The sequence below is a fragment of the Emiliania huxleyi genome, assembly GCF_000372725.1.
Source record: "Emiliania huxleyi CCMP1516 chromosome Unknown EMIHUscaffold_119, whole genome shotgun sequence".
In the NCBI taxonomy this organism is placed as follows: domain Eukaryota; phylum Haptophyta; order Isochrysidales; family Noelaerhabdaceae; genus Emiliania; species Emiliania huxleyi.
The window spans coordinates 358,625-386,279 of NW_005201403.1; the positions used below are offsets into that span (position 1 = coordinate 358,625).

The window sequence follows — 27,655 nt, forward strand, 5'->3', positions numbered from 1 at the left end:
ACGCGCCGAAAAAGGTGGAAGGACACCCCTCTCAGCACGCGGCTCGGCTGCCCGACGCGCCCTTGCCCGCGTCCGCAGCGGCGTCGAGCCGGCGGCGGCGCTTCTCGCGCCAGTCCGCCTAAAGCACGGGTAGATCTCGGGTAGATCTCGGGTAGATCTCGGGTAGATCTCGGCGAATCTCAGCTACATCTCACGCCAGTCCACCAACAGCGCGCCCGCGGCCGATGCCCCCTCCCGCCCTCTCACACCAACCGGCAAGCCTCGGTCGCTCGACTCGGCTCCTCGCCGCATCCACCCCCCCCCCCACTACCGCCCGTCGACCCGCCTCTGCGGACCCATCTCTCCGTCTCTCTACCTGCCGCCTCGTCGTCGTCGTCCTGGCGGCGGCGTGGAGGCCGCGACGGCGAGCGGCTGCGGCGGCCGGCCTGCGTTGTGAGCAGGCCAGACTCGGGGTGTGAATACGAGTGGTGTGAATACGAGTGGTGTGAATACGAGTGGTGTGAATACGAGTGGTGTGAATGCGAGTGGTGTGAATGCGAGTGGTGTGAATGCGAGTGGTGTGAATGCGAGTGTCTGGCCGTGCACTCAGCGAGCCTCGCGTGTGTTACCGGAGCTGCGGAGACAGTGCGATACAGCCGAGCACGTGACCTCTCGAGCGCTGGCCCGATCCCCGCATCTACAGCCCCCGCGACTGGCGAGCGGCTGCGGCGGTGGCTCGCCGGCGCGCGGCGGCGGTCCTGCCGTGAGCGCGAGCGTGATCGCCGGTCTCTGCGAGGGCGGCTCCTCCGCCCCGAGTCTGAGTCGGAGTCCGACGACGAGGAGGAGGAGGAGGAGGAGGAGGAGGAGGAGTCGCCGCCCTTCTCCTCGGGCGGCAGCTTGGCGAGCTCGACTGTGCGCTGGTGGAGGAGCGGCTCGTCCACGGCGAGCCTGCAGGAGAGGACCCGAGAGGACCCGAGGTGACCAGAGGTGACCCGAGGGGACCCGAGGGGACCCGAGAGGACCCGAGGATACGGCTCCTCCACGGCGCGCCTCTCCGCGAGGCGCTTGGACATCTTCGGTCGCGACTTGACGACGCGCCGCCAGACAGAGTCGAAGGAGGAGCGAGGGCACAAGTTCTGCGTGACGGCGACGGTCACCTGTCGATCATTGGCGGCGGGTGCTTCGCTCGCTCGCGAGGGACCAGGCTCTGCGTGAGTTGCGGCGGCGTCACGTCGAGGTTGAGCACGCAGTGCCACCAGCCGCCCGGCACATACACCGTCTCGCCTGCAGGAGAGTACCCGAGAGTACCCGAGAGTACCCGAGAGTACCCTAGAGTACCCGAGAGGACCCGAGAGGACCCGAGAGGACCCGGCACGTACACCGTCTCTGCAGGCACGTCTCTCCCCGTCTCTCCCCGTCTCTCTCAATCTCTCCCCGTCTCTCCCCGTCTCTCTCCCCGTCTCTCTCCCCGTCTCTCCGTCTCTCCCCCCCCCCCGGCACGCACGCCGAGGGCTCCTCGGGGGGGGAGGGGCTCCTTCCAGTCCCGTGTGTACCACCGCCCGCACACAGTGGTGCGCGAAAGTGAGGGGCCCCGGTCCCTCTCGGCTGCCTCTCGGCTGCCTCTCGGCTACCTCTCTCGCCCGCGGTCTGCACGAGGGTGAGTGGGCGGTGGTCTGGGTCGGTCGCGGCGGCGAGCTTCGGGTAGACATTCGCCCACCACGCAACCGCCTCCCTGCCTAATGTTCAGTCTCCGACGGCCACTCCCTCGTCAACTCCCAGCCCCTCGCCCGCACACGCGACCGCCTCCCCGCCTCCGTGCAGCTTCGGCGTCGGCTGGACGACCTCCTTCGGCACGTGGGGCGGGAGGAGCGCCTGGAAAAGAAAGCCGCCGGCTCACGAGACAGGAAGCGGGTCCGGAGCGGCGCGGTGGAGCGGCAGGAGAGGACCCAAAGCTTGCGGCCCTGCAGCAGAGCGTTCCACGCCGACGTGCCGAGCGGGTCGATGTGGACGTACGAGCCGGAGCGAGCCGGGCCGAGCACAAACCAGCGATACGGAGGCCGCCGCCTCTCGCCCGCGTACCTAATCTCGGCTCCTCTCGCCTCCTCTCTCTCGCCCGCAGCCCTGCCAATGCAGCCCCCCGGCTCTGGCTCATGCCGGCCGCAGTCTTCCGCACATGGAGGGGCGCTTCTCGCCCGCGATACACCGGAGCAGGTCGCCGCAGGAGCACTGCGGCGGCTATATCTCCGCTGCCTCTCCGCTGCCTCTCCGCTGCCTCTCGGCTGCCTCTCCGCTGCCTCTCCGCTGCCTCTCCGCTGCCTCTCGGCTGCCTCTCCGCTGCCTCTCCGCTGCCTCTCGGCTGCCTCTCGGCTGCCTCTCCGCTGCCTCTCCGCTGCCTCTCGGCTGCCTCTCCGCTGCCTCTCCGCTGCCTCTCTGCGGCGCGTACCGGAAGAGGTCGTCTGCAAAGTAGTGCGGCGGCGCGTAGTCGCGACCGAGCCGTGAGGTGCCGCTCCGCTCGGCAAAGGAGGAGTCGAAGACGTAGAGGGGAGAGTCATCGCGGCTCGTCGCGAGGTAGCGCAGGTAGTACCTACTCTCGACACCACCTCATCGCCTCGCCCGCAGACCGACCCGGCGAGAGGCGCGGCGCGGGGCGGCGCTTGAGCTTGAGCCACACCGCGTACGAGTCGTCGTCCTCTCCGACCTTGAAGCGCTCGCCGCCATACTGCCGCAGCAGCTCGCCCAGCGACCACGCCCCGCCGCGGCCCTGCCTGTCGCCCGCCGCGCCCGCCGCCCAGCTTTCGGTCGCGCCGCGGATCACCACCGGCCGCCGCGGCTGCTCCCAGTCGCGCACGAACTCCTCGCGGCTGACCTCGCGCGTGTCGATGCGCGGCCCGTTGTCCGGGATCGCCTCGAGCTGCGCGGCGAGCGCCGTGTCGGAGGCGAACGAGGCCTTGCGCCAGTCCTCGGCGGTGCGGCGTGGGTAGATGAGCCGCTTCGCCTTCCCGATGCGGCGCTCGAAGCGCTCGGCCGGCTCCGCTAGCAGCTCGCGCCAGGCGGGGTCCTCCGTGGGGACCGAAGGGTCGACCGTTGCGTCGGATGGCGTTGGCATTGCGCAGTCTCCTCTCGGGCACGTCGGCGTGGCAGGACAGCTCAGGTGTATTCTTTTTCGATGTACTAGAGTGAGGCCCTCGACGGGCCCCGCCCCCAATGGGGCGGGGTTGAATGGGCTACAGGCTAGCCTGTAGCGCTGGCGTGGCGTTGACATGAGCACGAAGTTGCTAATGTGCGTAGACGAACAAAAAGTAGGTAGGGTTGAATTCGTCCACGTAAGGCTTGGGGAGTGCTTGGGGTGGCCTCAGGCATCCCCAAGGGAGTCGCAGCGGTGCCCCAAAAGCAGCTTTTAGCGATTGTCGAACCTCGAAGCGCGTTCGTTTGAAGAAAGGCACACGGTACTATCGCCTATCGGGCCACGGGCGTCGGGTCACCGGGAAACGAAAATTCGACACTTTGAGGGGTGAGAGCATAGCTAGAGTTAAGCCCTTGAAGGGCCCCGCCCCCAATGGGGGCGGGGTTGAATGGGCTGGCGCTGGCGTGGCGTTGACATGAGCACGAAGTTGCTAATGTGGGTAGACGAACAAAAAGTAGGGTTGAATTCGTCCACGTAAGGCTTGGCCTTGGGGACTGGTTGGGGTGGCCTCAGGCATCTCCAAGGGAGTCGCAGCGGTGCCCCATAAGCATCTTAGCGATTGTCGAACCTCGAAGTGCGTTCGTTTGAAGAAAGGCACACGGTACTATCGCCTATCGGGCCACCGGTGTCGGGTCACCAGTACTAAACAAAAATTCGACACTTTGAGGGGTGAGAGCATACAGTATTGTGGCATATCATGTCACATAAGGTCAAGCTTGACCGCAGAAGCATCAAGAAGCGGATACTCCAGCTCGACTGTGCCGGCAACGCTGCCTCCTCACGCCGGCTGGCTGCCAGCAGCCGTCGCGGCCCGTGGCGTGCACCCGAGAGGGAGAGAGGTCGAGTCCGCGTGGCTCAGGCCGGCCAGAAGGTGTGTGGCGACGGCACCGTGGCAGGAGTGCGGAGAAGAGCTCGCCGAACGCGAGCAGCGGAAGGCCGAAGTGTGCCAGCGCGAGAGCCTCGCGAACGGGTGCAGAAAAAGCTCGCCGTGACACGATGCCGGGCGGTGGTGGTGCTCTGGCGGCTGTGCACAGTGGGAAACGTCAGGCTGCAACAGGGCAGCACGATGGTCGTGCCCCGCTGCAGCCTGGCCTGACATGCACAGGGCGAACAGAGACGGTACTATCGCCTGGCGCTCGTCTGGGCCAACTTCGACCGCCGCCACAGCTCGCCACGAGCACGCAGCGACAAAATGATGACCGTGTCGAAGTTGAGGCTGGTCGAGAGAAAGAGGCTGCCATGCGAGCCGGCAACTGGCTGGCTCGGCGTGGACAGCCGGCGGCGACTTTTTGCCGAAGAGCGTGCCTGCCGAAGAGCGAGTCTGACTCAAAGTGCACGGAGTGGGCGCCGCCGACCGTCGGGAGGAGTCCGATGGGTGCCAGGACGATCCAGAGAGCGATGAAGGCGCAAATTGCGCCGCCGAAAGTGGCGGTAGAGGCCAGGCCGTGCGCGTGGGCCGGTCGGGCCACGTCCCGGGGCGAGCGATCGAGGGCCGCGGGGCTCGCCCCGTCGGCCGAGCGGTGCGAACGGCCGGTCGCCCGCTTCGGGTTGGACCCGCCGGGTGGTCCGGCGGCGGATTGCATGGCCGGGCGGGCCTCCGGGAGGCAGCCGGGGCTGCGACAGGGGCAGGGCAGAAAATCCCATTCGGAGAGCGTGTGGCGCGACCCGGTTGCTACTTTCAATGATAGGGACTAGAGTGAGGCCCTTGACGGGCCCCGCCCCCAATGGGGCGGGGTTGAATGGGCTAGCGCTGGCGTGGCGTTGACATGAGCACAAAGTTGCTAATGTGCGTAAGACGAACAAACACAGAGTAGGGTTGAAATCGTCCACGTAAGGCTTAGGGAGTGCTTGGGGTGGCCTCAGGCATCCCCAAGGGAGTCGCAGCGGTGCCCCGCCATAAGCAGCTTAGCGATTGTCGAACCTCGAAGCGCGTTCGTTTGAAGAAAGGCACACGGTACTATCGGGCCACCGGAGAGTCACCGGTAAACTTCGACACTTAGAGGGGTGAGAGCATGCATTATTGTGGCATATCATGTCACATAAGGTCGAGCTTGACCGCAGAAGCATCAAGAAGCGGATACTCCAACTCGACTGTGCCGGCAAACTGCCTCCTCACGCCGGCCGGCTGCCAGCAGCCGTCGCGGCCCGTGGCGTGCACCAGAGAGGGAGAGAGGTCGAGTCCGCATGGCTCAGGCCGGCCAGAAGGTGTGTGGCGACATCACCGTGGCAGGAGTGCGGAGAAGATCTCGCCGAACGCGAGCAGCGGAAGGCCGAAGTGTGCCAGCGCAAGAGCCTCGCGAACGGGTGCAGAAGGAGCTCGCCGTGACACGATGCCGGGCGGTGGCATATCATGTCACATAAGGTCGAGCTTGACCGCAGAAGCATCAAGAAGCGGATACTCCAGCTCGACTGTGCCGGCAAACTGCCTCCTCACGCCGGCCGGCTGCCAGCAGCCGTCGCGGCCCGTGGCGTGCTCCAGAGAGGGAGAGAGGTCGAGTCCGCATGGCTCAGGCCGGCCAGAAGGTGTGTGGCGACGGCACCGTGGCAGGAGTGCGGAGAAGAGCTCGCCGAACGCGAGCAGCGGAAGGCCGAAGTGTGCCAGCGCGAGAGCCTCGCGAACGGGTGCAGAAGGAGCTCGCCGTGACACGATGCCGGGCGGTGGTGGTGCTCTGGCGGCTGTGCACAGTGGGAAAGGTCAGGCTGCAACAGCGTAGCACGATGGTAGTGCCCCGCTGCAGCCTGGCCTGACATGCACAGGGCGAACAGAGACCTTGCTATCGCCTGGCGCTCGTCTGGGCAAACTTTGACCGCCGCCCGGCTCGCCACGAGCACGCAGCGACAAAATGATGACCGTGTCGAAGTTGAGGCTGGTCGAGAGGAAGAGGCTGCCGTGCGAGCCGGCAACTGGCTGGCTCGGCGTGAACGGCCGGCGGCGACTTTTTGCCGAAGAGCGTGCCTGCCGAAGAGCGAGTCTGACTCAAAGTGCACGGAGTGGGTGCCGCCGACCGTCGGGAAGAGTCCGATGGGTGCCAGGAGGATCCAGAGAGCGATGAAGGCGCAAATTGCGCCGCCGAAAGCGGCGGTAGAGGCCAGGACGTGCGCGTGGGCCGGTCGGGCCACGTCCCGGGGCGAGCGATCGAGGGCCGCGGGGCTCGCCCCGCCGGCCGAGCGGTGCGAACGGCCGGTCGCCCGCTTCGGGTTGGACCCGCCGGGCGGTCCGGCGGCGGATGGCACGGCCGGGCGGGCCCCGGGAGGCAGGCGGGGCCGCGACAGGCGGCAGGGCAGAAAATCCCATTCGCAGAGTGGTTGGACAGACCCGGTTGCTACTTTCAATATAGGGATTTTATATAGCTATGTAGCTCTTACGAACATACCCGTAGGTGAACTGCTGACAGGGTTTGCGATGAGGAGCGATCCGAACGTGGTATTCGGGTGATTAGATCACTACCGCCGAAGCGCAAGCGCTTGGAGCAAGGGAACTTTTTGCTACAGTTGTAGGGCGGGGGGCACTTCAACCTGCAAAAACCTGGCCGGTCCCTGCGGTGCCCCTACCTCCTACCTACCTACCTACCCTACTTATGGGAACTAAAAAAGAAATCAGAGGCTGGGTGAAGGTGGGGATACCAACTTAAAGTGATGGGTGGTGGTACTCTCCTGCAACCACAGTCCTTCCTGTCACCTGTGACATGGCAGGCCACTCTCAGGCCCTACAAGCATCAGACCACCCATTTGGGGACGTTTGACATCGTGATTTGGCCGGAAATTTTCTTTTTCTGCTGTGAAAATTCCGCGTGAAGAGAGGGAAAGCCCGACGGGAGGGCCCAGACCTACCCTACCTACCCCGTCATGAGTGCCGCCCACGCAAAAAGGAATACACCGGGACGAACCAAGAATTTTCGATGCCTGAGAGGCTGAGAGATTAGCACGCCCTTGGCGCGCCTGGTTTGGAGCACTTGGAGTGCAGTCATTAACCGCACATCCAGGGCCGGGGAGCTAAGAAGCCCACCCAGCGGGCCGGATGATTGGCATCGGGTTGCGGGCAAGAGAGCCCTAGCCCTGGGGGTGCGCGTTCGCAGGGAAAGGGCCGTAAAGTAAACACGGGTCTCCGAGGGTTAGTCCGCGCTCCGGGTTTCCCCTAGCAGCGGAGCGCCCCCTCTACTCGGACGGAGCTAGTAAACACCAGACAGACATGCACACGACGTACAGCACACGAACGACGTACCTCCCCACTCGACGTCTCCCCTCTGGGCTTCTCCGTTCGGCCTCCCCACCCTCGGTCCGGAGGGGGGGCCCTATCCTCTCGGTCCTCCCCCCCACTCGCTTTCCGCTGGTTGGGCAACGGATGCGGGGCCCGGCTCCCCCTCCCTCCTAGCCTTCTTCGGCCGCGGCCCCGCCGCCGTTTCGTCCCCCTGCCTCTGCCCCTGCCCCTGCCCCCGCAGCAGCTGCCCCTGCCCCCATGTCTTCCGAGGAAAAACAAGCCTATGCCTGGGGGATGCTGGGCACCGTTCTGACAGAGGTGGCGAAGGCGCATGGACTGGGACCCGAGGCATGGGAGTCGTGGGCCGAAAAAGCCTTTGCGGAGTATGAAGCCGGGAAACTCAGGGACTACGTGATGCAGGAAGCGGCAAAACTCGTAGAGGAGATGAAGAAAACTGCGGCGCCACCCGCCGAATGCTACACCTTGATTGAATCGGCAATTAAACACAAGATGTTCGACGCCGCGAAAGCAAGCGACTTGGACGCGTTCGACAGGGCCGTTGCAGCGGTCCGGGCCGACGATAAAGTATCGGACAAGATCAAACCTATCATTGCCGCTTGGAAGGACAAACAGCTTGGCAAGGGACTTTAGATGATTCGACCCCTGAAGAGGGCGGTAAGCCCAATTAATCTCAACTCACGTCCCTGACGGTTGCACGGGCTGCTGGCGGTGGTGGGTGCTGGCACAGCCGGCGTCGCGATCGGTGGCGCCGCCTTGGCGCAATTGGATCGCGGTCCAAACCAGGTGTCATGACCTGTTCTGTCTTTTGCATTTCGGAATCGACTAATGAGCCCCGCTCTCCCTGGTCGACGAGTCGCGCCCGCACCCGCGGCCTCTCTATCGTCCTCGGCTCGCCCCCCCCCCCTCCGCCGGCTCCTCTTCAGGCTCGGGGAGGCGTGGCCCTCCCTGTCGAAGATCACGGTGGTCCCCCACCGGCCCTGCCACTTCGCTGTTTTCGCACTTGGTTTGTCTTTCTTTCCAAAACTCCAAGTACTCCAAGTCACCAAGTGCTCGCACGACACTGGGCAGGCAGGGGAGGGCCGCAGGGCAGGGCGAGCACCCAGCACAAAGAATTTTGCGGTATACAGCACTAGGCACGGGCCTGGCGCGCACTGTAACAATAAAACGGCCGGTCGCACGTCCACGCCTCGAGAGCAAGAAGCTCCGCGCCGCCCCGCCCGGCGCTGCCCACCTGCCAACCGGCTGCACCCGCCGACAGCAGGCGCTCGCGCCGGGTGTGGCTGCTCGGCCCTGCGCCGCAGAGACCGCGCATGCGCACAAACACTGCTCACGCTCACTGGGGGAAGCGCTGCGGTCCCGGCTCCCTCGTACCGTACACGGGCTCCCCTAACGCGTCGAGCTAGCTCTCCGCCCCTCTTACTGTGCGTGTGCCGCTCCTCTACTTCGTCTGCCTATCGCACGCGTGGGGTGTGCTGCACAACGGTCCCGAGCGGACCTCCGTTCCTCTGTCGGTTGCACGTCCCCCAGAGCGCTCGCCCCGCCTCTTTCGCGCCGCCTCCCCTTGAGAGACATCGAATCACCGCCCTTCACGCACCCGCGGCCCATCCGAGGACATAGACCTGCGTCCGCGGAGGCGACACATCAAGTGAAGCGGACCGCCAGCTCGTGAGCGGCCACGGCTTAGCCATGCAAAACATGTCAGGGAAGGTGCGGTGGCGGCGGAGGCTGGGGCGGGGCGACACCTGCACGGGCACGAGGAGCAGCAACGCGCAGATCATCTGCGCTGCGCTCGACCTGGCGAGACGCTTCGCGCCCTGCCAGAACCACGTGCGCCACGGCCCCGCGTGCCGCCGCGCCGCCCTCCACGCCGCCGAGATCTCCCGCCACATCTCCCGGCTGGCGGCCACTGTGCCCGACGCGAGCCGCTGAGTTGCGCGCCAGGCGTGCCTCGCGAGCGGGGTCGGCTCGCCCCCGATGGCGGTGGAGTAGTCTCGCCGGCTTGAAATGGCGGGCTGCACCCCATGCGGCGTATGCTCCAGGTACGGCATCAGCACGAGCATCGTGTCCCGGGCCCGCCGCGCCGCGAGAGATGCGAGCCGCGCCGCCTCGAGGCAGCCCAGATTCAGGGTCGGCGCCAGCGCCTTGACTGCGGCGGAATAAGCCGCCCGCACCTCCGCTACGGAGGCTGCGGCGGACACGTTGAGGATGACCCACGGCAGGAGCTCCGTCCGGTCTGCAGCCTCGCAACTGCACGACAAGAGGCCGCAACCAGAGGCGACGCAGGCTCCGGCGACCACCTCGCGGTTGGCGCTGCACCGGCCGCTCCGCCAGTGGCAGTCAATGCTGTCCTGGAGCGTGGCGCACTGCGCCGCTCCGCTGGGCAGCGAGTCGCCCAGCTCAGAAAAGCTGAAACGATGGTCTCCCGACTCGGCCCACATCCTCGCCGCCGCGTCTGCATGCCGCCAGGAGGTGGTTTTGCCAGGGAAGCGGGTGGCGCCACCCTTGGCCCCGGCGGCGGGCGTGCAGGCCAGCAGCAGCAGCATGTCGATCCGGCGCGTCAACCGCGTCAACGGTGGCGTCCCCGGTCAGTGTCACCTGCTGTTCACATAAACGCACAACTCCGGACCCAAGACGCACAAGCACAGACAGTCGAGAAGGGGGAGAGACAGCAACGACAGTCAGAAGTCAGCGCTGGGTCCCAGGAAGGCGAATGCGATGACGGCCTCTAGTGTGAGCTCTAGCTAGTGAGCTCATACGCACGCCGGCAGATCGCGACTATATACAGCTAGTTAAGAGCCGACCGACCCTCGCGTCCGGTGCTCACCGACGGCCGGGCGGGCCGCCCGCCCACGCGCCGCCTACGCGCAGCGCGTGCGCCGCAAACTCGCCCGCCGACAGCGCTGGCCAGTCTCCATCGGCCGTCGCGAGAGGGACGACCGAAGAGGAAAAATGGTTACCGGCCCTGGATGTGAAGACGAAACACCAGTGGTAATCCCGTCGTCAGCTGTCACGATGCACCCGAAGGGGACCCCAGCGCCAGCGTCATCTGTGGAGGTACAAGTGTTCGAAGAGAGAGTGGACCTGAGCAACGACATGACTTGGCGGCAAATGATCGCAGTGAGTGGGCGTCAGAAGAGTCGTCCTTGCGCGAGGAGAGCTCGATAAACTCGAGGGGCCGAAATATGCCGCGAGGAGGGCAGAGTTGCGACGAAAGGCGAGAGAAGAAGCGAGAGCAAGGGATCGGCAGGCGGCGACGGCGTCGCAGAACGAGGCAGAGGAGAGCGACGCGACAGAGGATGAAGCGACAGGAGAGATAACGACGAGAGTGGGACGACCGCGAGGTGATTGCGAAGAGAGATAGGAAGAAGCAGACGCCCAAGGGTGGGCGACGGCTAGCGCACCACACCCCTCTCCTTAAAATCCAAGTGTGGTGGCGGCGTGCCGTCCGGCGACGGCGGCGAGCTGCTCCAACTTATGGAGAAACAAAAGCGCTTGCTCGAGCAGCCCCTTCTGCGACGGGTAAAACATGCGGTACTTGTCCAGCTGCGTCTGCAGGAAATCCTTGACGCCCGAGTTCATTTTGTAAATACTCCTATGGCGTTATTGAGAAGAAAGTTGCATCCAATGACCCCTGGACGTATCTTGAACACTCTGGCCTGGGCATCCAATGACCCCTGGACGTCCCCTGTAACTATTGATATTGATTATTGACAGCATCCCCTCTAACTATTGACAATATATTGACATATTGATCGCTGATTTGTCCCAGACATTGCTTAGATGTGGGCTGAAATCGAAAAAATCGCGAGTTCAAGGATGTCTGCAGTGATCTGTCGGCGGTCAGTACGACCGATCAGGTCGGAGTTTTCTGATGGTTTAGAGGGTCTATCTGTATGTACTCCTCGAGATCTCTCCAAATCTGCCCTCTAATCAACCGTAATCATTCGGGAAGTCGGTGCTCTGAGCGACTCTGAGCGCCGGAGCCCCGTTTCCGCACTGCGGCGCGGCGCACGGTGCCTCCGGGGGCCCCCGCCTCCCCCCAGAGTCCTGACCAGCCCAGGCCCAGCCTCTCCTCTATACATTGATATTGATCGCATCTCTAACTATTGGAGCAATATATTCAATATTTTGCGGGTGCCTTATCGAGGTAAGTGCAGGCCCCGGCGCCAGCAGCAGCGTTTACACACGTTAGTACTGTTGTGGAGCCCTCGCGCTGACGTACACAGGGCGAATGCGCGAGCGAACGGCGCCCTGTACAAGATAGTGCAAGTACACAAAATTTGCTACGAGGGGCAGGCTATACAATACTCGGACGAAGCGCGCCAGTCGCGCCACACCACGGCCCTAGTCTTTCGCAGCCTCGCGTCACACCGCCTTTTTGAAGGTGGGTGCGCTCGAGGGGAGGGCGTCCATTGCGCGCAGCCCCGCCCGTGAGGTTGCGTACGAGCGCACGCGGCCCTTCTTGAGGTCGTGCACCTCCGAGCGGTTGCCCTCGCCCAGCATGGAGAAGGCGCTCATCTTGACGGCAAAGCACTCCCCCGCATCGAAGCCCGCGACCGCCTGCATCTCCCCCATCAGCTCGACGCCGAAGAGAAAGTCGCGAAACTCGCCCGCAAAGTAGAGGGGCAGGCTGGGGACGGCCTTGAAGTCCGAGGGCGCGCCTCCCGCCGCGGCGCACGCCTCCTCGATGAGCGGCACGAGGCACTTAGTGTTGAGGTTGCCGAGCCTGCAGCACGGGGGCGGAGGAGGAAGGGGCGGAGGAGGGGTGGGGAGGGGTGGGGAGGGGCTGCAGCACCGCCGAAGACAGCTGACTCCGGCCGAACACGTGTCCTCTCAAGACCTGCTGGAGTACGAGGCGGTCCGTGGGCAGCATCTAGGCTACCGCGCCACAGGTATGCGAGCGACTTGTGCAGGGCCACGTCCATCAGGAACGGGTCGAGCCCGAGCTTGGGCGGCCGCAGCGGGTTTGGGCTAAAGGCCTTGACGGCGTCGAGCTTGGCTCGGGCAGCGTCCGTGTCGCGGATGTAGAAGAGCATCATGCACCAGTTGCCCGCCTGCAGGTCCCCCACCGCTCTCATCGCCATGAGCACGAGACTCGTGCATTCTCCCTGCACCCGCTGCGCGCCCAGTAGCGGTGGGAGATGTAGTAGCCGAGTCGGTCGGGCAGCACATTGCCCGCGGCGCAGGTGAGGCACTCGGCGCCCAGGTACACGAGTAGCAGCGGGCTCGCCTGGGGGTGAAGAGGATGTGAGCGTCTGCCCACACACATACAGCGGCGGGAGGCCCACTCAAAAGTGGGACTCTTTGACTGTGGCTCCCTCAAAGCGTGGCTCCTCAAGCGGTCGCCTGCGAGTAACCTCGGGTGATCTCGGGTAATCAAGCGTGGCTCCTCAAGCGGTCGCCTGCGAGAGGCCCGCCCAGTCGAAGCCGAGGGTCTCGATGCGCCAGAAGAGGAGCGGCACGCACAAGCCGAAGCAGAGGTTCCAAGAGTACACGTCGAACGGCGCCTTATCGCAGAGGGAGGCGTGCAGAGGCCGACGCAGGGTGCGAGGAGAGTAGACGCATCGAGCGGCGCCGGCATCGCCAGGATGTAGGCGTGCATCGCGCCGAGAGAAGCCATCCCGAAGGCGACCGCACCTACTCGCGGCTCATCATATCTCGCGGCTCATCTCGCATCTCGGCGCATCTCGGCGCATCTCGGCGCATCTCGGATCATCTTTGCCGTCCGAGGGCAGCAGCAGCGCGAGCGGAGCCAAGTACCTACGAGAAGCGGGCAGAGACCGCTCAGAGAAGCGTCCATTTTGGCCAGACCCCGGCCCTGCTCCACGCGCTCGACGGCCGCTGCAGCGTGCGCCACGGCCTGCCCGAACCTGGTCGGGGAGATTACCCGAGATTGCCCGAGATCACCCGAGATCACCCGAGATTACGTGCACGACGGCCAGCCCTAACCTGGTCGGGGAGAGGTGGAAAGGAGAGCGGACGAGCAAGCCGGCGAGCCAGCGCCGCGCGGGCGCGAGGAGCATCGACTGCAGCATGAAGGGGCCTACTCTCTGCTCAGCTCTCGGAGACTCTCTGCGACTCTCGCGAAAGGCATCGACCGCCGCAGGGAGGGGCGGCCGTTGACGTACTCGAACCAGGGCCCGATCTGAGGCGAGGCAAGGTACGGGTGGTGCACAGGTCTCCTCGAGCACAGGAGTGGGTTTGTCCGTGGCCCACGCCTTGCCCACGCCAGAGAAGAACCACTGCAGCAGCAGCGCGGTCTGCATGCCCGCGAGGCGGCCTAAGGTCACGCCAGCCCAGGTCACGCCAGCCCAGGTCATGCCAGCCCAGGTCACGCCAGGCCCAGGTCAGGCGTGCTCTCTCTCGCTGTTGAGGTCTCGGCCCGGCAGCCCGACGAGGCGACTCGGCGTCTGGAGTGCAAGGCCCGGGTGCGAGTGCGGGTGCGCGGGCGCGCCTCGCTCGGCGGGAAAGCATGCAGACAGCAGCACGGAGTAGTATGTGTGGCCGTTTGCGGCGTAGAACTGGGTCGAGTCGGAAAGGAAGTGGAACGCGTCGCAGCCGCAGATGAGCCAGAGGGCCTGGCGGGAGGGGTGCTGCTTGCTTCTGTGCAGCTCTGACTACTACCGCTAGCCGGAACGCGTCGCAGCCGCAGATGAGCCAGAGGGCCTGGTGGGAGGGGTGCTGCTTGCTTCTGTGCAGCTCTGACTACTACCGCTAGCCGGAGGGCCTCGGTGCGGTACTCGCGAGAGGCGAGAAAGGCAAAGATGCCCACGTAGAACAGGAGGTGCGAGAGCAGGTCGACAGCCGTGCGCCGCGTACCGAGGACGGCCACCTTAGCCAGCTTGACGGTGCCGAGGCTGAGCCGGTACATCAGATTGCATGGCGGTCCGAGATGCCCGTAAATTGGACCTTGGCGGCAGCCGAGCGACTCGGCAAAGTGCTGCCAGACGATCAGCTTTACAAAGCCGTGCAACAGTGGCTGTTTGTGCGTGCTCGGGCCCACTGCGAGCAGAGTCAGCGCAAAGCAGCCGTAGTTAATCAGGAGGAGGGTGAAGTGCCAAATGTAGACGACTGCCGGACGCCTGAGTCCGTGGAGCATGATGTCGATGGCGCAGCGGTCGAGCCGCTCGGCAAGCGGCATCGCGCTCCACTGAGTGCTCGTCACCCCTTCCATGTCGCGAGGAGTCGCCATTTGGCGTTGTCGTGAGAGCACGTGGGCTCTATTTCGATGGCGTGGACCGGCACAAGGCGTTGTTGTCCGTACAACTGTACCAAAAAAGGATTTTGCTGAGGTGAATTCTGTCAAGGTTTTTGCTCGCCTTCCTGGGACCCCGTGTTGCATGTCACTATTTCGGGGCCCGGGGTTGTGCGTTTACGTGAATTCCGGCCGTGCGCCCACGTTTCTGCGCACAACAAGAAGCTGTTGCAGAAGAAGCTGCTACAGCAGGGCGTGGGCAATGTGGCGGAGCTGCTCGTCGCGATCCAGGGCGGCACGAGCGCGACGGCCCTCGGCTTCTCGCCCGCCGCGCTCGCGCTGTGCGAGCGCGTGCTGCCCGACGAGACGCTGCGCAGCGCAGAGGCCGCAACAGCAGCTCTCGCAGCTGCCTTTGCCGCGCTCTCCGTCGCCGGCCCGCCTGGGCCTGCGGCTGGCGCGCAGGCGGGCGGCGCGGCCGCCGCTGGCGGGCGCGGCCTCGGCGCCGCGCGCGGCGGCGGGGCCTACAGCTCCGACGAAGAGGAGGCAGCAGCTGCTGCTGCTTCCCTCTCTCTAGGTAGGTAGGTAGAAAGGTGAAGAACAGCCAGGCTCGGACTGGACACCAACGTCTCTCTGCGGGCGGCGGCCTTTGCGCGTGAAGAATTCTTCTGAAAAACGGCGTTTTGGCCGAGGGGGGGGGCCTACATTCATTGAGAAGTCTCGTCATTCGGTGCCTCTCGAAGACTCACCTTTGATTGTCACCACCTAACAGGCGTCGCCTTTGCTGTGTCGCGTCCTCCGCGTAGCCAGCCAACCATCCACATCCACCAGCACTCACCCTCCTCACCTCGCGTCGGTGTTACTTGACCCCACTCTCTCGCCGCGCATCGTTTTCCTAGAGACGATGCGGAGGCGACGCTCAACTCACGCCTACATTTGCCCTGCTGCAGACTCGTGCGTCGAATGGCGTGCAACGAACGCCTTGCGAACGGCGCGGAAGGATACGTCGGACTCCCCAACGTCCCGTACTCCCAGTGCGAGGAGTGGTGCAAAGCCGGCACCGCCCTGGTGCGAGCGATTGCGACTCTACCAGACCCTCCCCACGCTCGCCGGGCCGAATCGCCCTCGCCGCAGCCACCCGATCTCGCCGCTCCGTCCCCCTCAGGGCATCACCGACCTCGACGTCTGCTCCATCGCGTGGAACAACCCGGTCCCGTGGCGCAAGATCGCGGGCGACTTCGGCGAGGGCGCCATCATGGACGAGTGGGCGGGGTACGTGCTCGTGCTCGGCTTCGGCGTCTTCTTCTCCATCGTCACCACCATCATGGTCAAGCTCGAGCAGATCTACGGCGGCCTCGTCATCTCGTCCGAGCACTTCAACACGGCCGGTCGTAATATCAAGACCGGTCTGACCGCCGCGGTGCGCCACCCCAACCCCACCACCCTTTAGGGCACGAGCGGTCGGGCTGACGTCCCCTACCCCCTTCCCTCAGGTCATCGTCTCCCAGTGGACGTGGGCCGCCACCCTCCTCCAGTCGTCGAACGTCGCCTCCAAGTACGGCCTCTCCGGCCCCTTCTGGTACGCGGCGGGCGCCACCGTGCAGATCCTCCTCTTCGGGATCCTCGCCATCGAGATCAAGAAGAAGGCGCCCAACATGCACACCTTCCTGGAGATGATCGACGTGCGCTGGGGCAAGCTGGCACACCTGACCTTCCTCTTCTTTGCCATCTGCACCAACCTCATCGTCACGGGCATGCTGCTCCAGGGCGGCGCCGCCGTCGTCAACGCCGCCTCGGGCATGCACATCGTCGCGGCCAACTTCCTCATTCCCGTCGGCGTGATCCTCTACACGTGGTTCGGCGGCCTCAAGGCCACCTTCCTCGCCTCCTACATCCACACCTCGGTCATCATGATCTGCCTCGTCGTCTTCATCACGTGCGCCACCCCCCCCCCCCACACACACACACCACCACCACACACCACCACCACCACTCCCCGCCCGAATTCCCCCCTCCCCCAGCCGCCCCGCCCCGCCCCGGCGCCGCCCACGCCCAACCCCCTCGCCATCCCCACCCGCAGGTACGTCTACGCCGTGCCGGGCGACATCGAGTGCACGTCCGCAACGGAGAAGCAGTGCAACGCGCTCGGCTCGGCGGCGCTGCTGTGGGAGCGGCTCCGCTTCCTCAACTACCTCCCTGCCAAGACCGCGGGGATGACGTTCCCAGATGGCGCCTACGTGCCGACCGCGGACGATCCGGGACCGGGCAACTTTGAGAAACTCACGTACACCGAGAAGGACTACCACCACGGCCCCGTCAACGGCAACCGCGGCGGCTCGTACCTCACCATGCTCTCCGAGGACGGCCTCAGCTTCGGCGTCGTCAACATCGTCGGCAACTTCGGCACCGTCTTCGTCGACCAGTCCTACTGGCAGTCCGCCATCGCCGCGCGCCCCTCGTCTGCGCACCGTGGCTACCTGCTCGGAGGCCTCGTCTGGTTCACCATCCCCATGTCGCTCGCCACCGCGCTCGGCCTCTCGTCGCTCGCGCTCAACGTCAAGATGCCCGCCGACGAGGCCGCCGACGGCCTCGCGCCGCCCGCCGCCGCCATCGTCCTGCTCGGCCAGGGCGGCGGCATCATGATCATCATCATGCTCTTCATGGCGCGCGCTTCGACCCATCCACGTCCCCCCTTCCCCCTTCGCCCTTCCCCACACCGCCCCCCCTCGCCGCGCAGGCCATCACCTCGACCGGCTCCGCCGAGTGCATCGCCGTCGCCTCCCTCTTCGCGTACGACATCTACCGCAAGTACATCAACCCCGAGTGCACCGGCGCCCAGCTGCTCAAGGTGTCGCGCCTTGTCGTCGTCGGCTACGGCATCGTCTGCGGCCTCTTCGGCTACTTCCTCTACGGCGTGGGCGTCGGCCTCGGCTGGGTCTACAACTTTATGGGCAACCCCGCCGCCCCCACCGCTATCCAGTCAGACAGCCCACCCTGCATCCCGCGCCCTCTCGCCCGCTCACCCGTCGCTCACCCGGGCTGTGCCGCACGGACACGCGCTCAGGCACCATGATCGGCTCCGCCGTCATCCCCGTCTCGTGCTGCATCTGCACGCGCTACATGACCAAGAACGGCGCCATCGCGGGCGCGTGGGGCGGCATGATCCTCGCCCTCGTCTCGTGGATGTCGGTCGCCGCCTCGCGCTGCACCAACGGCGACGACCCCGACGACCTCGCAGAGGGAGTGGACTGCGATACGGGTGCGACGCGACCACTCCCCACCGCCACGCGGCCGCCACGCCGCCACGCCGCCAGCTTGTCGAGCTCACTCCCCTCTGTGCGTCGTCCGCAGGCAAGCTCAACGTCGACACCCTCGGCAACATCAACGCGCAGACCGCCGGCTCCGTCGTCGCGCTCTGCGTCTCGGGCATCATCGCCTTCCTCGTCGCGAGCATCGAGTACAAGATGGGCACGGAGCAGCCCTTCGAGTGGGAGAAAATGCGCGAGGGCATCAAGCGCGTCGAGCAGGCGAAACCGCACCCTCCCCCCCCCCCCTTCCCGCCTCCCCAAAACTTCGCCTCCCGCGCGGCGCCCATTCATCCCCGCCCCGCCCCGGGCAGAACGTGGCAGAGGCCCCTCAGTAGGGCCCCCCCTCACACGACACCCCTCCTCCCGCCGCGCCTTCCCCTCCGCAGGAGGCGGACGACGTCCCCGAGTACGAGATGACCTCCGAGTACCTCGACCCGGCCGCAAAGTACGTCTTCAAGTATGGCGTCGGCTACTCGGTCTTCCTCATCTTCGTCTGGCCGCTCGCCGTCATCGCGTGGGGCGTCTTCGACAAGGCCAACTACACGCTCTGGGCCTCGGTCGCCTTCTGCTGGGGCTACATCGCCTCGGGCTTCATTGTCGTGCTTCCCATCTACGAGTCGTGGGGCTCGATCTCCAACGTGCTGACGTGCAAGAAGGCCACGCCGGCGACGAAGGAGCAGGCTTGAGCCGCGCCCGGCGGCTCGAGAGCCTCCCCCCACTTCCCCCTACCCTCCGTTCCCCCGCGCCCGACGACCCCGGCGAGAATGGCGGCGCGAGGGCAAGCGCGCGCACCCACAAGCCGCCTCCTCGAGGGCTCGAGTAGAGGCGGCACGTGGGTGTGCGAGGCGCGCTGGCCTCTGGCCGGAGTGACAGGAGAGCGCGGGGCGTGCACATGCCATGAGGGGGAGGGAGGCGCGGAGGCTCGTGTGTACACTTGTGGACTGAGTAGTTGCTCGGGGCTTGCCTGTCGCGGGAAGCCGGGGTCAAGGGCGTGGCGCACCCGCACCGGGACTGGACTGTCACGTGTCAGTGCGGAGGTGGGGGTGTCCGCTGTCTGGCGTCTGCGCGCCGCAGGCGCAACCTCTGAGCGGGGGAAATATAATAGTCGCGACCGAAATAAAAAGCGACCCAAAAAGAAAACAGAAACCCCAATCCCCAAACGAGGGATGCACCGGGATAGGAGGAGGACAGGCACAGGGTCCCCACCTGCACGAGCAGGATTTTCATTTTGCTTTTTGGAAGGACGATCAGGGGCACAGGGACAGGCGCTCACAGGCACATACAGTAGCCATAGCGGGTCAGGCTCAGGGCTGTGGGCTCAGGGGGCTCTCCTCACTCCTGCACCTACCTGGTACCTGCTCCTGGCAAGACGGACAGCGACAGGCTCGCAGCGCGGTGCTCGGTCGTCGGTGGACTCCTAACTCCACTGGGGTCTCATCTCAGTCGAGCGACCTGCCTCCAGCTTTCTCGCTGGCAGTCTCTCACTACCACAGGTAGGTAGGACGGCACGCTATGAGCGACACACAGACACACAAACTCACAAGACACTCAGCCAGCTGGGCTGCCACACATCCCGAGTGAGCGTACGGCACTACGCCACTCAGGCCACGTCCCCCCTCCCTCGCCCCCCCCCAGCAACCACCCACGGTACCACAGGCACACTGACAGGGGCTAGGTTAGGTTAGGTTAGGTAGGAAGGTGAAGAACAGCCAATCGTCCGCGCTGCGTTCGCATCGGGTGCGGCGCCGCCTCCCGGCAGGTTGCGCGCGTGCTCGCGGTGCCACGGCGAGGGCGGGCTGTACACGCGGGGAAAGCGGCGCTCAGGTGGCGCCGCGGCCGTGATCCGCCGGCCGTGCGCGAACTGCGGCGGCATCGGGCTCGTCGATGGAATGCTGCCTCCGCCGCGACATGAACCGGGGCCCCGGGACCGTGCGTTTGTCGGCACCGTAGCCATTGCTGGCGGCGGCATCGGCGGCGCCGCAGCGGCGCTGGCGCTGCAGCAGCGCGGTCGTGTATGAGCGCGACTCAAACTTTGACCAGCGCGCGCAGGGTTACGGCCTCACGATGCAGCAGGGGGCGACTGCGCTGGCGCAACTCGGCCTGCCCAATGAGGGCGTCTTCTCGTATGCCCACTCCTCCTTCCTACCGGACGGAACGCTCCTCGGGGAGTATGGGCGGGGCGTGCACGAGAGCACGCGCGAGCGGATGGGCAACGGGAGAGGGAAGGCTCAGCGGCGCAACGCCCACATCCCGCGGCAGGCTCTGCGGGCGGCGCTTCTCGACCCGCTCCTGCCGGGGACGGTGCGGTGGGGCAAGGCAATCGCTCGCTTTGACGCCGGCGACTCGGGCGTCATCCTGCACTTTGAGGACGGCTCGCCACCCGAGCGCGCCGCGCTCCTCGTCGGCGCCGACGGGATCCGGTCGCGAGTGCGCGAGCAGCTGCTCGGCGCGTCACCGCTCGAGTACCTCGGCGTCGTCGTTGTGCTCGGGCGCTCGCGCACGTCTCACGCTGCGGCGAGCGAGCGAGTCTTTCAGACCCTCGACGGCGACACGCGCCTGTACGTGATGCCGTTCGAGGCCGGCGTTGCGATGTGGCAGCTCTCCTTCCGACTGGGCGAGGCGGAGGCGCGGGCGATTCAGACCCTAGACGGCGCATCGCTCCGCGCCCTCGCCCTACGCCGGTGCGGAAGCTGGCACGAGCCGAGTCTGCACCCGCGCGGCACTCCCTGCGCCCTTCAACGAGCCTCCCAGGGGCCTCTCCGTAGGCACGAGCCGATCCCGCAGCTGCTGCAAGACACCGCGGCCGCGGACATCACCGGCTATCCAGCCTACGACCGGCCTTGCCCCGCCGCCCTCCGACAGCCCACCTCTGCCGGCGAGGCGCTCGGAGGGCTGGGTGGTGAGGCGGGTGGCGAGGTGCCGCCACCGACGCTTGCCACGGAGACACGGGTGCGCGCGCCGGTCGCGGGCGGCGGTGGCGGTCTCACCCTCATCCCCGGTCCCTCGACGCTCCGCTGCCAGGTCACCCTACTCGGAGACGCAGCGCACCCGATGTCGCCGTTCAAGGGGCAAGGGGCTAACCAGGCCCCACGTGCCGGGCGTCGCCGACATCGAACGGCGTCGATGCACCCCTCCCTTGTGCGAACAGGCCCTCCTCGACGGGATCGCCCTCGCCCGCGCCCTTCGCTCCCACGAGCTTCGCGGTGTCGTGCGGCGTTGCGGCCGCGCCAGCGGAGGTTCCCACTCAGGTCACGCGCTCTCTCTCTCAAGCGACGCGCGGCGCTTTCCATGTTCGAGGCAGACATGCTCGAGCGGGCGCGCCGCAAAGTGCGTGCGTCGCGCGACGCGGCGGAGCTGCTGCACTCGCCCGAGGCGATGGCAAAGTCGAATTCGACGCGCGCGCGGTCGGCGAGGGACAAGCGGCAGCTCGAATCCACTACAGCAGCAGGAGAGGGGCGGGGGGCGGTATAGCTTGATTGCTTTTGGCCCCCCCGCTACCCGGTTGCACTCGTGCGACGTAGCTCGTAGGGGGGGGCACAACTACGTTCACGAAAACATAAAAAGAAAGAAAGGCGCCGTAAAAGAGGCGGAAAACAGACACTAGAGACAACCCAAGCGGCAAGGGGCACCGCGGGCAAGCCCCCAGAACGCAGCTCTAAACGCGAGAGGTCGGAGCACGGCACGATGAGAGAAGCTGATTGGCGATTTGATAGAGCTCTAACTGCACTCCAAGATGGCCGCTTCTCAAGCTTCAGTTCCTCCATCGCCGAGGCTGGAGGACTATGAGATTGGACCGCTCCTCGGACGAGGCGCTTGCGGCGAGGTCCGGCTCGCCTCGCGGCGGCCGGACGCGGCAGCGAGTTGCGGCGCGGTGCAGCGGTGCGCCGTCAAGGTGATACCGCAAGGCAAGCCTTCATCTGCACGGGACGTCATGTGTGAGGTGGAGATGCTTCGGCGGTGCTCGCACCCTCACATCCTGCGGCTTCTCTCTGTCTGCGAGGACGGGCCCAACCTTTGCCTGCTCCTCGAGTTTTGCGCGGGTCCGGACCTGCAGCGGCTGCTCGACCTGCGTGGTGCGCTCCTTGAGGATGAGGCGAAGCGGATCTTTTCGCAGGTCTGCGCCGCACTCTGCCACCTCCGCGAGCGGCGCATCGTCCATCGCGACGTCAAGCCGGCCAACGTAGCGCTCAAAGCTGCACTGCCCGACGACCGCAGCTCGTCGCTCTCGCGCTGCATCACAAAACTGCTCGACTTTGGCTTCGCTCGCGTGATCGATGTCGCGGTGGCCTCCCCCAGGGCGAGGAGGTGGGGCAAGCGGCGCGGCGACCGCTCCGTGCACGGAATCGATTCCGGGTCAAAGCACGGCGGCTCCAACTACGGCGGCTCGAAGCACGGCGGCTCCAACTATGGCGGCTCGAAGCACGGCGGATCCGAGTGCGGATCCACGCACGGCGGCGAGACGACGGTGGAGCTCGAGATGGACGGCTCGCTCGTGTTTGACGGCAGCACGCACTCGGCCGCGTGGCGGGGAGATTCCCCGAGATTACCCGAGATTACCCGAGATTGCCCGAGATTAGGCAGCACGCACTCGGCCGCGTGGCGGGGAGATTCCCCGAGATTCCCCGAGATTACCCGAGATTGCCCGAGATTAGGCAGCACGCACTCGGCCGCGTGGCGGCGCACAACCTACTTGCCGAGGAGCGCGCCGAGCAGCCCGACGGGGCACCGCACCGTCGGCGAGGTGAGGATGACGCCGCTCGGGACGCGCCACTGGGCGGAGCCGCGGCTGCAGGCGGCGGGCCTGGGCGGCGGCGTCGGCGCGGACGGGCGGCTCGTCATGAGCCTCGACGAGGTGGGCCGTCTCCCTCCCCGAGATCATATCTCCCCCATATCTCCCTCATATCTCGTCCTACACGCGAGGAGGCACAGGCCGAGATCATATCTCCCCCATATCTCCCTCATATCTCGATGAGGTGGGCCGTTTCCCTCCCCGCCTGGCCCAGCTGCCCTGGCGCGAGGCGGGACCCGCACCGTGCGGGCTGTAGGCGCTCCAGCTCGACACCTTCTCCCTCTCGCGGCTGCTGCGCTACATGCTCACAGGCGCGGTGGGGAGGCGAGGCGGACCGGAGATCAAGGGAGCCGGAGCTGCGCCGCGCCCCCGCTGGTAGGCGCGCCGCCCAACCAGACCATCATGGAGGCGCTCGAGGCGCAGGGCATGGCGGGCTGCGGCTGTGCGGCCGCCCTGGTCGGCAGGCGGCCGCCGGCGAGGCGCGTGGTGCGCGAGCTGAGCGAGGTGAGCCCCGAGGCGCGGGAGGTGCTCGGCGCCCTGTCCCGCGGGGCGGCCGAGCGCGCCTCCGTCTTCGAGGCGTGCCGACACCGCTGGATTGCGGACGAGAGCGTGCACGGGCGCGCGCGGGGGTATACGAGCGACGAAGGAGCGGAGAAGTAGCAGAGCTTGGGTGCGATGGCGGTGGCTCCTACTCCCGTCCGTGCCCAGTGCTCTGAAGCGCCAGAGAGACTTGATCGACACATCGCCGCCGCCGTCACCGGGCTCATCGGCTTCCGAGTCGCTTCCTCAAGCGACTGTGCGAATGGCCTGCGAATGGCAATCGATCCGGGTGCTGGACGCCCCTCCATGAGCAACTCAGTTAGAGATACTGCAACTCAGTTAGAGATACTAATAGAGACACTAATTTATTCACAGCTGCGGCGAGCATGTGCGGTGTGACCCTCGAGCCAACCCGACCGACCCCCCCCTCGGTCTGCGCTCCGACCGACCGGACCGCCCCTCCGGTCTGCGGTCTTCCGCGGCCGCCGACCGGACCCCCCCTGTGGTCGGTCGGTCTGCGCTGGGCGCTCAAACCGCGAAGTCGGCTCTGGGCCGGCGCGGGGCCCCCCGGAGGCACCGTGCGCCGCGCCGCAGTGCGGAAACGGGGCTCCGGCTCTCAGAGTCTCTCAGAGCACCGACTTCCCGAATGATCACGGTTGATCAGAGGGCAGATTTGGAGAGATCTCGAGGAGTACATACAGATAGACCCTCCAATCATCAGAAAACTCCAACCTGATCGGTCGTACTGACCGCCGACAGATCACTCCAGACAGCAGACAGGCCGACGTCTGCACGCGGCCGGCCGGGCGAGAGGCTTGACACGATCCGACCCTGCGACCCTGACGCTGCTGCTCTAGCCATCAGCCATGCACTGCTGACTGCTGCCACAATGTGCGACCTGTGCTGGCCCACTTGGCGGCCTTCCCGGTCAGTGGTGAGGCGCAGTTCAGAGCTGTCGATGGCGCGATGCCGCACTGGTCCCACATTGGTGACACGAGACCACCAAGTTTGCCGGTCCAAGAGAGAGGCACCGGCGCTGTCCTGAGAAGGTGCGTGGTCCCTCTTGACTGCCCATGCGCGCGAGGCTGTGTAGGCATAGCCTCGAGAGTGCCAGCAGCCAATCCGAGGTGACGCGCATTGCGCCAGAAGCGTGCACACGATGGAAGGACACCTTCCTACTGGCCGTACGATCAGGTCGTCACTGAATGCTTGATACTAAGGCCGCGAGCTATGCAGGTGATCAATTGTGCATCATGGCACGGTCAGCTGCGCCGACAGGCTGTCGCAAGGCGTGATAGCATGGCCGCCGAATTCCCATGAAAACAAGTAAAAAATCGCGAAAAAATCGCGAAAAAAGAAAAAATCCCGAAAAAATCGGCGCCTGCGGCGGGCCGTGGGACCCCATCTCCCCCCCGCATGGACACCCTCTGGGGCCCCCGCGCCGGCCCAGAGGAAGTCGGCCTGTTCACTACAAGATGACGCTCATATTAAGGAGGCTGCCCTCGCTCGTCTCAGGAATGTGGCGGTGTCTTTTGAGTCCGGCGCCTCCCGTTCAACTCTTGCTGTCGCCCTCGCTGTGTGTTTGTCGAGCTTCCGCATGAAGTGACGCGCCTCTTCCTTATTTCCAGCGCAGCTGCCGCTCAGTATGTGCGCCAACGACGCCTGTGGTGGCTCACTGTCTTCTTGTTTCCAGTCGTCCCAGTCTCTCAGTTCCCCGCGTCTCCTCCTTGCCTCGCGCGCCTCTTTTCTGGCATGTCCGAAGGCACATGCCAGTTGAATTCTTCATTTTAGCGCCAGTGCCGCTCGAAACTCGCTCCCGTCCCTAGTGTCTATCTGTAGGAGTGACTTCAAGAAGTCACTTAGTGACTTCTCGAAGTCACTCGCCCCCGCGCGCACAGTACGTGCTCTAGCGGCCGGCCCGTGCACCGTGCGAGCCCCCGCGGACTCGGCCCCAGTCGGGCCGCGACGGGAGAGGCTCTTAGAGCAGCTTGGCGGCGTTCACTTGGAGCACTTGCAATGAAATTGTTTTCTCCTTCCTCGAGACGATTGCTGTGTACGCTGGAGCGCTCGTCCCCGCGGGCAAGAGGCGATATACGGCGCTGCCTCCGCACCGCTACGCGATGACACAAGCGACGCAATCCCGGCGACATGCAGGCACCCAATGCTGTGCCGGAGGCTGACTGGTCGAGGCAAGCGACCTCGTCGTGGCTCTTCCACGCGCCGCCGCTTCTCGTGTGGACAGCTGGTTCGGCTCGGACGCAGTGGACAAGAGGACCACCACATTCGCTGGCACACCGCGGCCGACGCTGTCTGCGCTCCCACGCAAGCGCCGGTATCCAAATCGAATGCATGCGTTACTGCGCTTACTGCGCGCCGCCGCCTACCTCAGACTCTCAATACCAATGCGCACGCTCCGGCATCGACTACATTGGTCTGCGCGAATTCGAGGCGCCGTGCGACGTTTGAGGCGGACAGCCCTAGGCGACACGGCGTCTGTGCTCGTGTTGATTGTGCTCGTGTTCAAGCAAGAAGCATCAGTGCGGGTACATGCGGTCCTACCACTGCACACAGTGCTTCCCGGACCCGAGCCAGGTTGGCTACGCGATCTGCAGCCCTGTCGGGACAAAAGCTGGCGACCCTCACCGGCTTTGCCAAGCACCTGCTCGAAGAGGAGCCGTCGCATCGGGCACAGCAGCGCCCCCCCGCCGCGACGCGGCGATCGTCCATCGCCGTACCGGCGACCTGAGCCTGCGCCTGCGCCGGCAGCGGCGGCGCCGGCCGCCGCGGCGCCGGCAGCCGCAGTGCCCCGTGCGCGCCGCCGCATCATCTAGAGGTGAGACGGGGTGAGTGGCGAGTGTGCGGCGGCCGGAGGGCGCGTCAGACGACCGCGAGGGCGGCCCACATGCGGAGTGACTTTTAGAAGTCACCCCGTTTCGGGCGTCTCACCGGCGTACTTGAGGTGCTTCAGACGGACGCAGGGCTGTCGGCAAGGTGGGTGAGTGTCTAGGGGTCATCTCTAGGCTGGTTAGCCTTGATTTTGATCAAAGATCGGCGCAAGAAACGGTCGCGATGCCTCGTGTGAACGCTTGGAAGAGTGACTTCTCGAAGTCACTCGGTCCTACGGAGAGACACTAGCTGCGCAACCCTGAGCCGAGCTCCAGTTTGCTCAATGCCGCAGCACACCCTCTTCATCGCCGGCCCACGCCGCGCGCCCGCGGTGAGCGAGGCTGTCCGCGGATTGGCCGGCGCGCGCTCGGCAGACGACTGGCGCGTCGCCTTTGCGTGCGGCGAGGCCAGCGCTGCAGCGTGGCAGCCGGCGAGCGAGTGGCCGGCCGAGGCTGCGTCGTCGGCGGGGGTGGATGCGCGGGGTATGATCGCGAGGATCGCGCGCCTCCTCCAGCTCGTCCCCGCCGGCTCCTCGCTCGTGGTGAGGTGGGCCTTCGAGGGCGACGCGCCGACCGACGAGGCGCTCGGGTTGGGCGTGCACGCGGCGGTCAGCTTCTCCGAGGGCCTGGGCATCAAGGACTGCCGCACGCTGGTAGTCGAGTGGCTCGACGACGGCCGCGCCGCGGACTCGGCCGCGCTCGACGTGTGGGCCGACGTGCTGCGCGCGCGGAGGGTGGCAGTCGCTGCAGACGCACCCGAAGAGGAGGCGCCGGCGCAGTGTCACGCACCCGGCCGCCGCCCGCGTCGCACGGTCTCTGACGCGGCTCCCGCTCCCCCCTCTCCTCCTCGCCGCAGGCCGCCCGGCTGATCTCGGGCGCGCCTCCGGACGGCTCCGCCCTGGGCGAGGGTTGCGTAGAGGCGCCAGGGCGAGGGCCAGGGAGAGGGTCGCGCAGAGGCGGAGGAGGCGCGGCCGCGCAGAGCCCGGTCGCGCCGCGGGCTGGTTCGGTTGCCGCCGCCGCCGCTTCAACGAGCAGCTCGTCCGGCGCACCAGGGCAGGCGCCAGGGCAGGCATCAGGGCTCGCCCTCGCTGCCGGTAGCGAGGGCGGCTTGCAGCACGGCGGAGGGAGCAGCGACGGGCGAGGGGCAAGCCCTCGCTCCCGGCTGCGCCGCGCCGGCAGCAAGGAGCGGCCGCAGGAGCGGCAGGCGGCGGCGGGCGCCTCGCAGCCGCAAGCCGCCGCCGCCGCCGCCGCCGCCGCGCCCGCGCCGGGCGGGCGCACGGGCGCGGGGCCGTGCTTGCAGCGGGGGCAGAGCCTGGTCCGCGGCCAGAGCCTCGTGCAGGGCTGCGGCGGGACGAGGGGCGAGGCATGCCCAGGACACGTCCAGGACACGTCCGAGACACGCCCCTTCGGCGGCGGCGGGACGAGGGGCCAGGCGGCGGCGCGGAGAGGCGGGGAAGGGGGAGGGGTGGGTTGGATCAAATTCCAATACTTGTTTCTGGTAGGCCTTCTATTTTTCTATTTTTTTATTCTAATCTCTCTTTTCTACTCCTTTTCGTAGC

General features: G+C 66.0%; 9 protein-coding genes across 9 annotated transcripts; 6 read left to right on the forward strand and 3 right to left on the reverse strand.

The window, feature by feature from the left end:
• Positions 1 to 1,722: 1,722 nt before the first annotated feature.
• EMIHUDRAFT_224807 (hypothetical protein) lies at positions 1,723 to 3,085 on the reverse strand (the record flags this gene model as incomplete). Its single annotated transcript, XM_005790748.1, has 5 exons — positions 1,723 to 1,851; positions 1,926 to 2,058; positions 2,423 to 2,563; positions 2,601 to 2,698; positions 2,798 to 3,085. The coding sequence occupies 5 exons, from the start codon at positions 3,083 to 3,085 to the stop codon at positions 1,723 to 1,725; spliced, it is 789 nt and encodes a 262-aa protein (XP_005790805.1).
• A 691-nt stretch (positions 3,086 to 3,776) lies between these two features.
• Positions 3,777 to 6,437, forward strand: EMIHUDRAFT_361829 (hypothetical protein; the record flags this gene model as incomplete). The annotated part of the gene is made up of 2 exons (XM_005790749.1): positions 3,777 to 3,937; positions 5,590 to 6,437. A coding segment is annotated over one exon (395 nt), but the record flags the coding sequence as incomplete, so codon positions are not given.
• A 1,182-nt stretch (positions 6,438 to 7,619) lies between these two features.
• Positions 7,620 to 8,012, forward strand: EMIHUDRAFT_224810 (hypothetical protein; the record flags this gene model as incomplete). Its single annotated transcript, XM_005790750.1, has 1 exon — positions 7,620 to 8,012. The coding sequence occupies one exon, from the start codon at positions 7,620 to 7,622 to the stop codon at positions 8,010 to 8,012; it is 393 nt and encodes a 130-aa protein (XP_005790807.1).
• Positions 8,013 to 8,968: 956 nt separating this feature from the next.
• On the reverse strand, positions 8,969 to 9,925 carry EMIHUDRAFT_109473 (hypothetical protein; the record flags this gene model as incomplete). Its single annotated transcript, XM_005790751.1, has 1 exon — positions 8,969 to 9,925. One exon carries the CDS (start codon positions 9,923 to 9,925, stop codon positions 8,969 to 8,971), a length of 957 nt encoding a protein of 318 aa, XP_005790808.1.
• A 1,822-nt stretch (positions 9,926 to 11,747) lies between these two features.
• EMIHUDRAFT_466897 (hypothetical protein) lies at positions 11,748 to 14,574 on the reverse strand (the record flags this gene model as incomplete). The annotated part of the gene is made up of 12 exons (XM_005790752.1): positions 11,748 to 12,108; positions 12,270 to 12,436; positions 12,508 to 12,612; positions 12,785 to 12,889; positions 12,958 to 13,019; positions 13,105 to 13,142; positions 13,214 to 13,252; positions 13,332 to 13,425; positions 13,500 to 13,527; positions 13,601 to 13,662; positions 13,837 to 13,960; positions 14,095 to 14,574. The coding sequence occupies 12 exons, from the start codon at positions 14,572 to 14,574 to the stop codon at positions 11,748 to 11,750; spliced, it is 1,665 nt and encodes a 554-aa protein (XP_005790809.1).
• A 730-nt stretch (positions 14,575 to 15,304) lies between these two features.
• On the forward strand, positions 15,305 to 19,012 carry EMIHUDRAFT_440179 (putative urea transporter). Its single transcript, XM_005790753.1, has 9 exons — positions 15,305 to 15,346; positions 15,525 to 15,642; positions 15,740 to 15,994; positions 16,068 to 16,510; positions 16,655 to 17,237; positions 17,312 to 17,525; positions 17,639 to 17,833; positions 17,926 to 18,101; positions 18,269 to 19,012. The coding sequence occupies exons 2-9, from the start codon at positions 15,538 to 15,540 to the stop codon at positions 18,566 to 18,568; spliced, it is 2,271 nt and encodes a 756-aa protein (XP_005790810.1). The 5' UTR covers positions 15,305 to 15,346; positions 15,525 to 15,537; the 3' UTR covers positions 18,569 to 19,012.
• Positions 19,013 to 19,946: 934 nt separating this feature from the next.
• Positions 19,947 to 21,353, forward strand: EMIHUDRAFT_224817 (hypothetical protein; the record flags this gene model as incomplete). Its single annotated transcript, XM_005790754.1, has 4 exons — positions 19,947 to 20,563; positions 20,648 to 20,903; positions 21,031 to 21,090; positions 21,180 to 21,353. 4 exons carry the CDS (start codon positions 19,947 to 19,949, stop codon positions 21,351 to 21,353), a joined length of 1,107 nt encoding a protein of 368 aa, XP_005790811.1.
• A 262-nt stretch (positions 21,354 to 21,615) lies between these two features.
• EMIHUDRAFT_224818 (hypothetical protein) lies at positions 21,616 to 23,331 on the forward strand (the record flags this gene model as incomplete). The annotated part of the gene is made up of 4 exons (XM_005790755.1): positions 21,616 to 22,374; positions 22,624 to 22,734; positions 22,928 to 22,987; positions 23,068 to 23,331. The coding sequence occupies 4 exons, from the start codon at positions 21,616 to 21,618 to the stop codon at positions 23,329 to 23,331; spliced, it is 1,194 nt and encodes a 397-aa protein (XP_005790812.1).
• Positions 23,332 to 26,380: 3,049 nt separating this feature from the next.
• On the forward strand, positions 26,381 to 26,965 carry EMIHUDRAFT_109477 (hypothetical protein; the record flags this gene model as incomplete). The annotated part of the gene is made up of 1 exon (XM_005790756.1): positions 26,381 to 26,965. The coding sequence occupies one exon, from the start codon at positions 26,381 to 26,383 to the stop codon at positions 26,963 to 26,965; it is 585 nt and encodes a 194-aa protein (XP_005790813.1).
• Between the last annotated feature and the right edge of the window lie 690 nt (positions 26,966 to 27,655).

What these genes read in the sequence shown, in the direction of transcription:
- EMIHUDRAFT_440179 (XM_005790753.1), top strand. Translation starts at nt 15,538, where the DNA reads ATGGCGTGCAACGAACGCCTTGCGAACGGCGCGGAAGGATACGTCGGA. An exon ending in TGCCTCGTCGTCTTCATCAC is followed by an intron (nt 16,511 to 16,654) that starts GTGCGCCACCCC and finishes CCCCACCCGCAG; the next exon opens with GTACGTCTACGCCGTGCCGG. An exon ending in TCATCATCATGCTCTTCATG is followed by an intron (nt 17,238 to 17,311) that starts GCGCGCGCTTCG and finishes CTCGCCGCGCAG; the next exon opens with GCCATCACCTCGACCGGCTC.